Source organism: Poecilia latipinna, unplaced genomic scaffold, assembly GCF_001443285.1.
Source record: "Poecilia latipinna isolate Pla-1442-1.1 unplaced genomic scaffold, P_latipinna-1.0 Scaffold139, whole genome shotgun sequence".
NCBI classification, from domain to species: domain Eukaryota; kingdom Metazoa; phylum Chordata; class Actinopteri; order Cyprinodontiformes; family Poeciliidae; genus Poecilia; species Poecilia latipinna.
The window spans coordinates 429,929-445,492 of record NW_015112755.1 but is presented as its reverse complement, the minus strand read 5'-3'; the positions used below and the strand labels follow the sequence as shown (position 1 = coordinate 445,492).

Below are 15,564 nucleotides of genomic sequence, written 5' to 3'. Positions count from 1 at the left end.
ATTGATATATTTACAAGTAAAAAATTTAATTTAAAATTAGTTTTTTTTTTTTTTTTTTTTTTTTTTTTTTTGTTTTAAGCAGGGACAGGAATGCCTTTATTATTCAATAAATGAGCTCCACCTACCTGTATCCAGCCACAGTAGCCTCTCCAGAGCTGGCATCAGTGTCACCTGTCAACATTTTGAAAGTTGTTGTCTTCCCAGCTCCATTAACTCCCAGAAGGCCGAAACACTAACAACAACAAAAGGACGCCATTAATACCAGAAGCACAGAAAACTGCGGCACTATTATAAAGAATGAATATCATCAAGAAGCTCAAATGTTTCCTCTCTTATGGTTTCAGTCACTAATCTATGCTTTCTCAGGTCAGGGCATTGCTGTAAAGTCAATGAATCAATGCAATTTGCTGTCACTGGTTAGATGGAAAATGTTTTTCCAATCAGCGTAGCACTGTATTCTAAGCAGGATTACATGGAATATTAATCTGACAGTATGACTGGATTGTTTTGACTTTATCCTTTACATATAGATCAGATCTGTTTGTTTTTTCAAGTGCTTTGAGATTTATCATTAACCGCCGTCACAGACAAACTGATTTGAATGACATTTTATATTGTGTATAAATATCTATTTCAACTGTTTTCATGAAAACAAAATAAATTTAAAGTTGTGAATTTTAACTATTAGCCTTTATTTATTCACAGACAAACAGACACAATTTGTGGCAAAAAGAAAAGATAGAAATAGATCTCAGCATGGATGAACTCGGTGACTTCACCTCGCCTGCAGGGACTCCCACACAAATCCGGTCCACAGCTGCCCTCTTTCTGCCCACATACGTCTGTACAGAGAAACGATAATATCTCATTTTATTGGAGCAGTACCAAAGCAAATGTAGCGACCACAAATATATACTGGTGAATCATGTGCAGTGTTCTGACTTCTGAATTTTATAATTTCATATATCTTAGTCTGGTAAATTAAGATTCTTTGTTTGTTTGGTGGAGTGAAATGCAGTTTGTGGACAAAGGAGTTAAGGACAATTTTATGTAATTCTTAAGATCTTTCTTTAGTGTCCACTTTATGTTCCTCCTTTTTATATGTAAAAGAAAAAAATTATAAAGTTTAAGCAACTTGGGCAGTGACAATTATTTCCTCCAGACTTGATCTAATAAAATATCTTATTCTGTTATATAGAAAAAAATGAAACATGATACAGTCCAATGTAACAAAAAGAAATTTCCAAATTACCATCTTTTATATTAGATAAAACTTCATTTATTTATTTTTATTTAATATTGGTATGTATACATTTCATATGTTCACAAATGCACCAAGTATTTTACTTGATCATCCTTTTATTTTCAAACATGGCTGCTGTAGTTAGGCATGGACAAAGAACAAGATCAAGTTACGGTTTCAAAACTGCTAACGTTTTTGGTCATACTGTTCCTTTAAATGAGATCTGATCTGCACTCCTCAGATCGTTCCTGAACAGCTAAGTGTTGTATTTAGCAGCTTTGTGGTGCTGATGGAGGCTGCAGCTATCAGGGACTGTTGTTAGTTTATGCAGCCATTGTCAGATGGTAGATTATTATATTTATCAAGATAATGTAATGCCGGAAGGAAAATAGCTTCATATTATCATAAAAATATTACTGTTTGGTGACTGTTTAATTCATGTGATTTATGTGAGCAAACACCTAGTATTCAATACACTAAGTAGTAAGAATACTTTCTAAGAATCTTAGAAAAGATGCGGAAAAGTTTGATGTAAAGATTTTTTACCTTTGAGAGGTCCCTGATCTGCAGGATGTCCTTCTTGCTTCCTCCCTCATATATCCTCTGCCTTTCCTCTGCAACATCCTCATCCTCACCTTGCACTACAGTCTGTTTACAGTCTGGTAACCTGAGAAATAAAGAACAAAGTCCTCTAAGGAGGAATCGACAAGACCAGAGAAATGCCTTTTCAAAAGCTAGCTTGAACAGCTAATTCAAGCTAATTGCTGAATTAGATAATTCAAGCTATTCGGTTTTAATATATTTCCATTCAGTGCATTAAATGTTGCTTGTGTGTGTCAATTGCAAGCTCTTACCAGTGATCCAAGAAGAACCGATACTGGATCAAAAGGTTGAGACCAAAGTACACAAAGCCTTCCACTAGCATAAAAAAGATGTTTTTTCCCACAAAGTCCCACCGGAAAGGATCCATCTTGTATTCTTCACCTTTAGAAGAGAAAAAAGAAAGACATACCACAATATTTTGACTTGTGATATGAAACACACACACACACACACACACACAAAAATCAAAGCTTTACAAACAATTTAACATTTTGTCAAGAATTCCTATTCTCATTTTTTTCTTCTTATTTTCTCCCATTAAAACAACAAACTTGAGTGCAGTTAAATGCAATTTTTGTGGTACATCAAGACAAAGCAGTGCATAATTCTCAATTATGTAAGACGATAGATCAATTTCAACATTTACATCACAATAAAAAGCAGTATAAAGTTGTTTTTTTAGAAAATAATCACTTTCCAGACTCCCATAATGAGCATACAGAGTTCGTAACCTCTGTGAAAATCCAGCTGTTCTGTGAGACACTCAGAGTTTTGTTGGAGAACATACAGCATCATGAAAACCAAGGAACAAAGCAGACAGATCAGGGGTAAAAGTTGTGGAGAAGCTTGAAGCAGATACAGATCCTAAGCTTCGAACATCGTACATATCAAACAGAAAACAGAAACCGCAAGAAGTAATGTTTGAAGTAGGGAAGGAGCCATGTAGAGGACACAGAAAAACATTTAGTAGAAAGTTATCGGGTAGCATGACCTGCAGGACAAAGGTGAAAACTACTACAGCGCATCTCCCTGAGAATACCATGGTGGTGACGGAATCAATCTGTGAGGACGCTCTTCTTTAAGAGTGACGGGGAAACTGAGTTTTAAACTTTTTAATGTGTTCTTGCACATTCTTTGTCAACACTTTTAACAAGTGAAACACCACGCGGCGCTTACCAAACCTGGCGTAGACATCAGTTACAGCCTGATTCATGGCCATGTCTATCAGTCCTCGCCCCAGGCAGAAGTGAGGAAACACCAGCAGCAATTTCTTCAGCCACTCGTTAAACGTCAGCAGAGCCTGAAAACACAGGAACACGTCCCAGCAGCGACGATATGAAAACACATCTGATGGCACAGAAACCAGAGCTCTGCGACAAATACAGGCTAATATTTATGTTCCATTTGTAAACTGTTTGCAAAACACAACATGATGGTGCCATGCTTGGGACTCGGTGTAAAACTTTATCTGTAAACAGACAAAAACAATCTCAAGTAAGCATTTGTGTTGTGTGTGCCCATTTTGAATAATGTCCTCATTTTGGCTTTGTTTTTTGTTTTTTTTTCTGTATGGAAAAAGAAGTTCTTTTAATGAAGCTAATTTTTCAAACTTGGCAAGAATGATGGCAATTTTATAATGCACAATTTTATGAATACTTTTTGAGAAATATCAACACACATTAATATGACTCAGTCCACCTGGAGAGCATCTCTCATGACTCATCTGCGGTGAGAAAAATGGAGCGCAGATGTTCAGAGGAGACAACCATCTGCTGGAGAATGGGTTCTATGTTTTTATCATAGTAGATTACAATGAGAGTGCATTCTACAAACTTTACCCAGCTTTGGTTTTACCCTACTCCCCCCCCCCTTTTTTTTTTAAACACATAACAAAGTAACAGGTGTTTGCATACATATTTGTCCGGACAGAGTCTTCAGACCAAATATTGTCTTCCACACTCAACCTTGAATGTTTAGGCCTCATTAAAATGTTTTCCACATTATTCACCGAAATCTACCATTTCCTCTTTGACGCACGCTGATACAAGTTTGAGTCCGATCTTAATTAGCATCTCCTTGTCCCCTCTTGGTATTTTTTTTTTCCCTTTCTGGTTTGTCAGACACTCGTCTGCCCTCGAGGCCTCACAGCAGACTTTAGTCCACATCCGCATTAATCAATTTATGTTACTTGCAACTGAGGGGATCCAGACATTCAGAAAACATGGCTTGTTTTGAGAAATAATTCACCTCTTACAGCCGCGGGCAACAGTACGAAACAGAAACAGGAGGAATTTGCATGAATGAGTTCTTCAGCTGCAGGTCTTTTTTTTTTTTTCCCCAGCGATGATATGACAGATACTGATCTATAATTGTTTCCCTTATAATAGCATAATCTATTTATTATACACAATCACACGCAAAACGGTCTCTTAATATTATTGTGTGAAATAATACACTGAAGAAACAGACCTCAACATGACAGTTTTCATTTCTGTACTTGAATAAAGCAGTAAATTGCTCTGTGGGATGAGTCTCATGTGGTTTGGTAATAATTGAAAAACTCACTCAAGAATCAAATTGTTTGTGGTAGATATATTTGCCCACAGTAAATTGACACCTCTGGGTAAATATGGAAAGTAGGAGTGTCAAACAATTACAACTCGTCTTTTTAAAACTTACTTAAAAACTAACAGACACTTACACAGTTAACTGGGATGAGACCTGATCTGCATCATTGCAGGTCTAGCTGTGGGTTTTTGTTCCATAGTTTCTGGCTTCTTCATGTAATAACTGATTACATTAAGTTTTTAGAGTTCTGCTCCAAGTTAAATTGTACATCTCTTCCACTACTTGTTACTAAGTATGCCACTTTTACTCATTAACTTTATTTCTTACCCACATTAAGTCCTTAACTTTAATGAAGAAGCAGCAAATTTTACTTTGTTACAGTAAATCTTTCTCACTCACCTTAAAATGATCAGTACTTTAGGAATAATTCAGGTCAAACCATTAACAAGCTTTTTCTTTTGTTCATATTTCGGTTATCGTGTGTCCTTACCCGATTGTTTTCAAAGAGTTCCAGGATGAAAGTGATGGCGCTGCTGTTGATGCCGATAAACAGATTGATGCAGGACAGAGACACGTACGCAGTGCTTGGGACACTAAATACGTAGGACATGGGGTACATCATGGGTGTCACTGACCACCTGAAAGGAGAGGCTGAGAATTATGAAAATGGCATGTTTAAAAGGAAAATGTCACGTTTTAGAGCCATAAAATGCTCAACAGATGTGAGAACACACAATATCAGCTACAATGATCATCTATGCAGGAAATGTGGGTGAGCTGCATTGACGTAAACAGGCAAAGAGGGCAGATTTCTCCTCTTCAAATTGGTGTTTCTCTCTGTGAGAAACACCAATTTGCCCCATGAAGCAACGGGAATCCTGGATTAAAGAAAAGGAACAGCTCACACCTCAGAGGTTAGCACAAAGCACAATTCATGCCATGGCAACAGTTAATAGTTTGAACAAAACCCAAACAACCAGATGAAAGCCACCACCACACCTGGTGTTTGTGAGCATAATCATCTTTTAGGTAAGAACAACTTTTTTTTACATCACATTTTTTATTTCATGTGTAATCTGTCAGTAGAATATGTTGATGTTCACAGATCCTGCTAACCTTTGGTGTCAGACAAATAAAGTTTTCTACTCTATATCAATGACTTCTCTATGCAAATGATCCTCCTGCATCTTTAACTTTGACTTTCTTGAATTACAGACTTTGCTCTTTTGAATTCCTCCATATTGGGTGTTTTTTAGGTCTCTTAACTCCTGCCCTCAGAAAACATTTCTCCTGACTTTCATTTCCCTGCCAAATATATTTTGTATAAATCTTCCCTTTATAAAGTCAATTTTGAGATAGAGACTTTATTATTACTACTTTTATCTGAGATCAACTTTGGGTAGATAGATCATTTGTATCTTGTCTGCCTTTTCGGCTGACTTGTGTTTCATTACTGTGATGGGCATCACATTTAAACACATTTGAAAAGGAAAAAAATATGTTCAAATTAATTGTTTTTAATCTCTCGGGCGTTTAATTTCCTTTATAAATATATACATTCGGATGAGACAGGCTGGATTTCTCCATAATATCTCTCCCAGAAACACAATTTGCACTTTACTTCAAAATGCTTTAAACATTTACTTTATATTTAATTAAACTACATTTTAAAAAAAATCAGCAGCTTACCCATAAAGAAGAAGAAGAGCTATTAATGCTGGGAGGTTGGTTGGTGACGTGTAGCACTTTTTATCAAATGCCATGAAAATGCCAACCACCATTGCAGTGCTGAGAAAGTAGTTCATCTGAGAGAGAAATAAACGATGAGATTATAAAGCAAAATCTGCAACAAAAAAACAACAAATTAAAGATTATATAAAACTCATACTATCACAATATATTTTAAGAACTTCTTTTTCAATCTGGAACTCTCTAATTAAAACGGTATTCATAAACCACACACACATTTGTAAGCAGTTTCATTTACGGAGCCGGATCTTACTCACCATGTCCCAGAAGAAGTTGGCCACCCAGTACACAAAAGGACTCACTCCACTGACAAACTGCAGGTGTTTGGCTTTGGTCACTCGCTCCTGAATGAGGTAGAGGACGAAGCTGGCAGGGATGAAGGACATGGCGAAAATGACACAGATCGCCACAACAGCGTCCACAGAAGTGGTCAACCTGCAGGAAGAAAGGAGGAGAATGAAATCACAGCTCTGGTCTGGGTTGGATTTTTGTTTTTATTAGATGCTGGAATGCAGTGACTGAATAAATGCAACCAGATTCTTCATCGTTTTCAGTGTTGGATTATTCCATGGCAATTCAAATCTGTTTACATTAACACTTTTTACGCATCTTTACTAACGCTGGTAATTTTTGATCCCACAGCGTATTCAGACTACTTTTGAGAAACTGTGATTAAAAACTTGCTACAAAGCAGATACAAAAACCAAACACAGTGTTTTAGACTTAGCATTTCTAATCCTTCAAAACAAAAAAAAACACAAAAGGTGCAGCTTTGCTCACACAGTGACTTCAGAAAGCTGCTCTTTGGTTAGATTCAGAGGGTGATTGATGGCGGTGATCCCATACTCGACAGGTTTGGCGAACGAAGGGAGGAAGGCTCGCAGAATGGCGTTGTTGGCCACATTCATGAAGGCCACCATGGCGTGCCAGCCTTTGTTATTATACCACACCTGACAGAGGATGGTAGAGGCAATACAACACATTCAAACAGAAATATTCATACGCCGAGTGCAAGCAAGCTTTCTTCTTAAAACTTACCTTTACATTAAACTCACTCTCCATGAAGTGTAAGAACGTACCGATCTCCCTCAGGGCAAGTCTGGAGTAATGACCCTGTGAACAGGGGAGCTCAGAATGAGCCGACTGGATGGATTACTGTCTAATGTAGAGGTGAAAGCAATCAGAGCATTACCCCCGTTATGTTGAACATCCGTCCCAGCTGGCGGAAAACGTTCTGGATATCTCTAGGATCCACGTCTAGGACGGGAAGTTGCCCTCCTACAGAGAGGCCTCCATACCTGAAAAAGATTCAAACCTGGAATTAAAAGAGAGAAACTCCGACTTCTAGATGCAGAGTGAGACTAGAAATGCAGGTACCTTTGTTCATTCACCCAGTATTTGCTCTTTAAGCTGCAAAATAATGATAAGAAAAAACGTTATTAGTAAAGGTAAAAAAAAAAAAAGAGAGAGAGAGAAAAAGAGAGAGAGAGGTAAAACGACTCCTTTGCATTATTTTTTTTTTTTTTAGGATAATTCTCTGCTGTTCCAGTCCAACCTGCCTGGTTCTGATGAGACTGGGGTAGGTTTTCACCAGATAGTCAGAGATGTTCCGGTCGGTCAGATCCAGCATGATGTCTCCCGTGGCCTCCACCCGCTGCCGAGGGGGCAAGCCTCCCGCCCCAGCAGGGCAGATGGGCATCATGGTCAGCTTCTTGCTGGTGCTGCACTGGCAGGAAGGCGACGGGTTGCGCTGGTTCCACTCAGGACTCTGTAATATGTTGTGGACCACAGGGGAGACGCCAGGTTGCTCCCAGTCTGAGGCACTGGTGTTGCACATCGTCCTTGATAAAACAGAGACAGGGATGACACATAATGATCTGTGCTACATTTGTGCTAATGTTAATTGAGTTTATGATTTAGAATATTTCTCATGGCATTTGGCACAGCCTCCCAGACTTATTGAAGGCAAGTGTAGAATTGTTATTTCTGCATACATTTTTAATACAAACAGAAGATTATTTGACACTGAAATACGTATAAAAGGATAGAGTTAGTGGTGAAACAAGCAGGATATTTTTCATTCTGGACATTGTCTTGATACTCACTCTGACAGCTCTCTTTGCATGCATCGTGTGCCAAGGCCCGGCATGCTTAACAAGCGATCTGTGAAGTGCTTCATTCTGGGGTCAAACGGACGCTCGTTGCTAAAAACAGAGGGAAACATTAAAGAAAAAAAGATAAGATTACTGTTAATGAGATTCGGATGATCCAGTGGCTTTGAATAGTAGTTATACTCTTCTACTTCTTCACATTGTCACACTGCTCAAAACTTCACAGTGTTTAATTTGGATATTTTTTTTTTTTGTCATAAAGGAACATAAAGTGGTGCATAACTGTGAAATATGGGGGAAAATTATGCATGGGTTTCAATCTTTTAGGGAGGAATCCAAGAAGCCAAAGGTAGCTCTAGAAAAGCTGCAGGGATCCACAACCATTATTATTATTATTATTATTGCACATCATAAGCAGCCTGTACAGAATACTGGGAACAAGAAAAGTCAAAGCCATCAGAAATCCTGTTTGCAATCTGTTACAAGTTATGTAAGGAACACAGATAACATCTGGAAGAAGATGCTTTAATAAAATGACACCAAAACTGAACCTTTGGTCCTCCTGGAGAACAAAAACCACAAAGTCCAAACCTCATAGAGACACGTCCCAAAATGACTTGCAGATGTAATTGCAACTGCTAAATTAGATTCTTCTAAGTATTGACACAGGGATGTTGGATGTAAATGCAGGCTATACTTCCAGATTTTTATTCGCAAATGATTTTGAAAATCATGTATTGTTATCCTTTCACGTCAGAACGATTCACTGCCCAGTGTCGGTTTACCAAATAAAATCCTAAAAGCCTGGAACTGAAGTTTATGGTTGTAACTTGACAAAATGTAAAAGAAAAAAAAAAAGTTACAAGCGAATGAATACTTTGGTAAAACACTTCACAATATTTTTGCGTTATTGTCTGACCTGAAGAAGGTGAACTGCTGTCCGTACATCCAGGGCGTCAGAGTTAGGCTGGGATATTCTCCAAATGGAGGGACAATCAGCGTGAAGATCAGAGAAATGAGGACGAAAGTGGCGGGAAGCACAATCTGAAAGCACAGTTACATGTTTAAATAAGGATCAGAATCTATTGGGCATTAGTAATTAGAGATATCAATGTCTTCCCCAAGGTTTTTCCCCTCCTTCTGGATGCAGATTATGTATGCTAAAATAATTTGAAACTCAGAAAAGCAACAGCCATTTTTATCAGTGGATCTCCGTGTTCGCTTCGCCCAGCAGTACCTGTGCCAGGAAGTCTTTTCTGCTTCTCATAGCGTGATGGAATCTCTTCACCAGCAACGCGTAGAAATGCTTCAGGATCAGTGAAAATCCCTTCACCTGTCTGGATCCCTTCCCTGCACTGTTGTCAGAGGTAATCCCATTTACACCGTTATTCTCTATTATAAACAAGAAAACAAAAGATGAGTATTAGTATAACAAAAAAAAACAAAAAAAAAAACACGTTTTCGGTCAGGCAACTTTTGACACCAGGTCAGCTTAAATTCTGATCTTTATTTCTTCATCTATAGAATAAAATGCTTTGCTAAGTTTTGAAAGCTTATGCAGCAGGAAAAGAAAGAGCATGTAATGAACAGCAGCTGCTAACTGAACCCCTTAGAACTGGGTTGTTTTGTGGAAAATTTGTTTTTAAAATCACTCCATTTAATGGAAGTCCTATTTAGGAATTCCCTCAAATTAGAAATGCAAGATTGTACCAATAATAAAACATGGCATTTACATAACCCAGGTCCAGCAGGTTCTACGGGAGGAAGAGGGGAGTAACTGCATTTTTATTGAAGCTCTGTCCAAATGCTCCTCTTTCTCTGACCTTCCTCTTGGCCTACGCCAACTTTGCTGCCATTTTGTCTTCCCTGCAACATCCACTGTTCTAGAGGTGGGGCAAACAAACACAAACTACAGGGTTAGAAAACATAACAGATGCACGTTTTACAAAAGTGATGTGGCTGCTGTTTAGATCACACCTGCACAGTTTGCATGTTTACATCACGATTACACATGCAGGTGTGGTGGAAGGATTAAGAACATGTTGGAGTAACAGACAAATGGGTCAGGAATTTAATTCCAGGAAAAGGTCAAGCAGAATATCAGTGGTGGCATTTACCAGCAGTGGTGGCATTATTTGCTGCTTCTCCATCTGCTGTGACCTTTAGAAATATCTGGAAAGGGAAAAAGATCATCCTTTAACTCTCAAAACATTCCAGGCAGTTATTTTATTAAGTATTTAAATATAAATCTACAATGATATGTAAAAATGTTGCCAACCTTCCTGCTACTTTAGGTGGATAAGCAGGAAATTCGTGGCGAAACTAAAGTAGAGTCCAAGATATTTGTTTAAGGTTTCTAAGAGATGGTCATATGAGCAAGTCCCTGGAAATAAGTTCAAGGTGTCGGTCTAATAAAATGAGTTGAGTTGAATTATAATCACAAAAACCAAATTTAGACAAATTTACCCAAATTGCTGTCAAATTTATAGCTATGGTGAAACTTGAAAGGACAAGTTTCTTTCATTTAAGAACCTGAACAAATTAGACCATTTAAAAAATGTTTCCTCTTTTAATGAGATAAATTCGGCACAATTTACACACAAAAAATAAACTGTTAAGTCCAGCAAGGACTTAACAAGGACAAATGATTCTCCTCTGACCTTGAAGAGCAAAGTATAAAGCTGGGAAGGGGGCTGGTTTTGCTGCCAGTCAGCTAGTTGGCAGTGTGAGGGTTGTGTAAGCTTTCTGGAGGCTTGGGTTGCCTGCTGCCTTGAATTTTCAAGTGAAGTGATGACAAGTCTCTAGAGAGGTTTTGTTTACAAGCATTAAATCCAATCTTGGTGATTCTGGTCCAGTTTGTGACAGTATTTAGTAGTACTGGAAATTAAGAGGGAAACTTTAAGTTGTTTTTTTTTTTTTAATCCTTTTAAAAGGTTGGGCTTTACTTTTGATGGATGCTGGAGATTGTCTAAATTCCTTATTTCTGAGGAATTTATAACCTTTAATTCCACCATCCATAACTTGGAGGTGTATGGATGGTGGATTGGGGTGGTGCACAATTTGGCAAAACCTTAACTTCTTACATCCTAAGTCTATTGACAATTTTGTAAAATGACGATGTTTTTTCTGCTTAGGGATTCTAATTTATGTGAGATGTTTTTCATTTGAACGCAGCACATGTAATGGTCCATGACGCAAGTTAAACTCAGTCGAATACTGTAAAATTAAAACTGGAGGTAGTTCACATGCTGGCCACCAGATGGCATTAATGTGCTTCAAAATCAGTCTTTGGTATGTTTCAAAAAAGCATCAGCAGGCATCTCAGCTGCACTGAGACATCACTTTGAAAGGATTTTGTCGCCTACAAGGTGGCAAACTTTGTTGAACACCTTGGGACTGGACCTGAGAGCTAAGGCGAAGTCCACGCTCGCTCAGTAGTCTGGATTTTATGGTAAATGTCAAGCATTCACATTTATTTATGCAATTAACCCTCTACTGCCAATTTCCCTACCTCCTCTAAGGATGTATCAGAGATGCCAAAGCTGCTCAGACCCATGTCAGCAAGAGTTTCCTCCAGCTCTCTAAACAGGCTGGCATAAGCTCGATGTTTGAACCCTTTATTAGGGAGCAAATAGGTCAACTCCTGTCCGATGGTCTCAATGAGCTTTGCCTCGGGAACGTGATGGTGGATCAGACTGGTGATGCAGTCGATGTCCCCTGGGAAAGAGACAGAAAAGTTACAGTTTTGGGAACTTTTCTTTTAGCAAAGTTTTCCCGAAGCAGCAGAAGCTGAAACAAGAACAAAAGAAGAAAAACTGCTTGGAAAGCAAAACACAACAAAAAACAAACACTATTATTCAAGAGAGAGAACCTGTGCTGGAGCAGCTCTGTGGTGTAGCATCTTAAACAGCATCTCCTTAGGCAGATGAGGAGCAAAAAGGCTCTTGTGTCAATATAGATACTAAATTATTAAAGTCTGTAAATAATGTGAGCTGTTCCAGCCTGTTTTAGGATTTACAGGAGAGATGCAGTGATGGAAATCATGAAAAGATCCTGTTAGCACCATTACTCACAAATTGCTCCTGATAGGAGTGAAAAATAAGGGGAAAATGTGTTAATGTCCACTTTTTTTTAAAGGACAATCTCAATAAGGGTTAGCATTTTTTTTATGTGCCTCAGAGTGTACAAGAGAGACATTAGAGGACATTGTTACCTGAGTAGACACCACCTTTTTGTGGACAGAAGGGGTTCTTAATATATATTGGTTCATAGTGCTACTTCTCTCCATACAGAAAACAAATTAATCTGAATTAAACCAGCAAAATTTCATAAAAATGCAAGAGGTCTGATTGTACCTTTATTAACCTGTCTTCATGTTCAAAACTGTTAAAGGATCTAAGATTATTTCTTGAGCACAATTCAAGGCGACTGCTGGGGTCAAATGTGGGTTAGTTGTAGCATCATGAAACCAAATGACACACATCCGAGATATTCCGCCCTCTAGTGGAGGACTAAATATCACAGGTAGCACTTATCAGGTTTTTTTTTTCCAAGAATCCAAGATGGCTGTTTATTATCATTTAGTATTAGATTTTTTTAAGCATAGAACAACAAGCAAAAACATCATCTCAAAGTAAATGTGAGCTCCTGCACAAGGTGTGGTTCAGTGGCTGCAGTCTTTGTGGGGACCCGATTGGTAACTTGAGGCTTCATAATAATCCTGTCACCTTTTCTTTTAATGTTATAAAATCAACTGAAAGCTAATGCTCTTACAAACACAAAGTTTTGTTGCACCCAAAATCTATTGTTTTTGGCAGAAAATACAGAAGGAACAAGCGGTTGAGTCTTTCTCTCACTAAGAACCCTGGGACGGGTTTATCTGTGAATAGTTTTGAAAACAATGTATACATTTAAAAAAGAAAACCATCGTGATTTCCAGTTACATTAATGCCTTCAGCTTATTTTGCTAAACAACTTTTGTCTAACAGCAGAGACAAGGAAAGGCAAAGAATAGCACAATAATGTCTTTTACAACAAATAAGGACAGACTTGACTGCAAATGCAACTTCTGCAGGAAGTGTTGCTTGCGAGCATGCAGATGAAAGGCTGACAGAGAACACAAACACTTACCCTCCAGAACTCTGTCTAGCTGCTGGTGCTGATTCTGAGACTGATCTTTGTATTTGGTGCAGATGGAGCAGGAACACGAGCAGTCTGAAGCACAGTCGCATTCATTCTGACAGAAACACGGAAAGACACGGGCACTTTCAACAACAAATGCATATATGCTGACAGAAGAGGAGGAAACCCTGTTCTTTGTCTGCAGGCGCTGCACACCTCCCGCTTCCTGATGTCCTTCATGCGGCGTACGAGTGTTAGATAAAAGCCGACTCCAAAGCAGTTTTTGAGGAAAAGGGGGGACCCGCAGCAGTAAAGCTGTCCTTTGGAGATGATGGCGATTCGGTCACTCAGCAGGTCGGCCTCATCCATGTGATGTGTAGACAGAATCACGGTGCGGCCTGCACAAGGACCAAACTTTCACTAAGGTGACACACATTTCTGTTAAAAACGTAACAGAAATATAAATATAAATTGTTTTAATTCTACTTTCTTCTTTTCCTTCAGCAGCTATGAATGATAGTTTTACAGTTTCGAAAGTTCACTACCAAATTAGGGAGTGTTTGTAAAATGCCAAAAAGGTTTGTTTCATTCTTTAAATTCAGCTTAAGCTTTAGAAAATGTCTTGAGTGGTAAAATCGTGACTAAAATTTGTAAAGTGCAATTCGAATTAGTGATTTTCACCTGATCTATATTTCAGCAGGAGATCCCAAATGGACCTTCTGGAGTACGGGTCCACTCCCGAGGTGGGCTCGTCCAGAATGACAACCTTGGATCCTCCAACAAATGCCATGGCAACAGACAGCTTCCTTTGCATACCGCCTGTAAAGTGCAGAAACACATAGTAACGAGAGGGATCAAATAAATTGACCTTCTCTGTCCTTTTCTGACCCATAAACAGACACAAGTGTCAGACCTGAAAGGTTCTGAGCCTCTTCGTCTCGCTTCTGAGGCAGGCCAAGGTCCAACAGCATGTTCTCCACCTCGGCCTGAGCCTCCTCTGGAGCCCGTCCCTTCAGCAGCGAGTAGAACAGGATGTGCTCCTCCACCGTGAGACTGGAACACCAACATGGCGCAGGAATCCATCATTTTGAGAAAAGAATAGAATAAAGTGTTGCAGGAATGGTTTAACCTGGGCAAGTCTTCAAGAACTATTTGTCGTTTGTAAAGAACAATCACGATGGGAAGTTTCTTGTGCAGCTTTATGCATGTGGAATAAACAATGTGCAACAAATCTTGATAATCATTCATCATATTCCTCCCAGTTCACAATAATGCCCTAATTTGTGTTGGTCTATCAGACAAAATCATTAAATATACAGGAGATCTGTTGCAGGAAAAAAAAAATTAAAAGTTCAGAGTATGAATAATCTTTGCAATGAAATGCAAATGATCCAACTCACTGATTGAAGAGGATGTTGTATTGAGGGCACATGCCCATAGATGTACGGATGATGTCTATGTCTGTCTTAATGTCTCTTCCGTTGACGTAGGCTGTGCCGGATGTGGGAGGATAGAGACCAGTAAGAATGGACCTGGAAAGAATAGATTTCCATATTAATCCTATAAAGAGGTGGGTGGGAGTTGGTAACTTCCTTAAAAACCGAATAAGAGAGGAAGAAAGGATGGATTTTTATAAGTCTGATAAATTCTCATGATATTTTGATCAGTCTACGTATTAGTTTTTCATATCTGATTGAAAAATGTGCTTACAGTGTTGTTGTTTTTCCAGCCCCGTTGTGCCCCAGGAAGGATGTGATCTGCCCTTCGTAGAAACAGATGCTGAGGCAGTTCACGGCTGGACGAGAGCTGCCGTCGTACACCTTGACCAGATCCTGGATCTGCACGCCCAACACCAGGCCCAGGGGATCCTGCTCAAAGAACACCGGACCTGTACGGAGGAAAAAGAGAAAGAAAAAGATGAAAGCATTTACAAAACTGCATTGGAAATAATCAGAGCATGATTTGATTCATCTCTTGGGAAGAAATTCAGTTTCAGATCAGCTGAAGTTTCCTTATTTTAGTTTCTTAGAACAATAGAAACCTTTATCTTCACTGAAATAAAATGTAACTATAAAAGATTATTTAAATTATACTCCTTTGCAAGTCTCATTTCACCTTCATGCTGTTGTGCAGTTCCCCTTTCTGTCCACTAGATGGCTTCAGAGAGTT

The 15,564-nt window shown here is 38.7% G+C and overlaps 1 protein-coding gene and 1 long non-coding RNA gene across 5 annotated transcripts in view; one reads left to right on the top strand and one right to left on the bottom strand.

The window, feature by feature from the left end:
• LOC106945323 (retinal-specific ATP-binding cassette transporter-like) overlaps positions 1-15,564 on the bottom strand; it is a 49,182-nt gene that overhangs the window by 8,636 nt on the left and 24,982 nt on the right. For 3 of the 4 annotated variants that reach the window (XM_015028925.1, XM_015028923.1, XM_015028922.1), the window contains exons 20-44: positions 15,106-15,283; positions 14,796-14,927; positions 14,309-14,448; positions 14,077-14,214; positions 13,612-13,793; positions 13,405-13,510; positions 11,786-11,991; positions 10,392-10,446; positions 10,098-10,157; positions 9,512-9,666; positions 9,194-9,318; positions 8,269-8,367; positions 7,723-8,004; positions 7,541-7,573; positions 7,356-7,461; positions 7,202-7,276; positions 6,944-7,113; positions 6,421-6,598; positions 6,104-6,219; positions 4,905-5,052; positions 3,023-3,146; positions 2,098-2,227; positions 1,790-1,910; positions 780-842; positions 126-232 (exon numbers count right to left, since the gene is read on the bottom strand). In XM_015028925.1, coding sequence (XP_014884411.1) covers positions 126-232; positions 780-842; positions 1,790-1,910; positions 2,098-2,227; positions 3,023-3,146; positions 4,905-5,052; positions 6,104-6,219; positions 6,421-6,598; positions 6,944-7,113; positions 7,202-7,276; positions 7,356-7,461; positions 7,541-7,573; positions 7,723-8,004; positions 8,269-8,367; positions 9,194-9,318; positions 9,512-9,666; positions 10,098-10,157; positions 10,392-10,446; positions 11,786-11,991; positions 13,405-13,510; positions 13,612-13,793; positions 14,077-14,214; positions 14,309-14,448; positions 14,796-14,927; positions 15,106-15,283 — 3,229 coding nt within the window. The remainder of the gene's footprint in view (positions 1-125; positions 233-779; positions 843-1,789; positions 1,911-2,097; positions 2,228-3,022; positions 3,147-4,904; positions 5,053-6,103; positions 6,220-6,420; positions 6,599-6,943; positions 7,114-7,201; positions 7,277-7,355; positions 7,462-7,540; positions 7,574-7,722; positions 8,005-8,268; positions 8,368-9,193; positions 9,319-9,511; positions 9,667-10,097; positions 10,158-10,391; positions 10,447-11,785; positions 11,992-13,404; positions 13,511-13,611; positions 13,794-14,076; positions 14,215-14,308; positions 14,449-14,795; positions 14,928-15,105; positions 15,284-15,564) is intronic. The other variant, XM_015028924.1, reaches the window with a different exon arrangement.
• LOC106945324 (uncharacterized) lies at positions 13,731-14,184 on the top strand. The gene is made up of 3 exons (XR_001424537.1): positions 13,731-13,820; positions 13,903-13,973; positions 14,093-14,184. It is a non-coding gene; the product is annotated as an uncharacterized LOC106945324 (long non-coding RNA).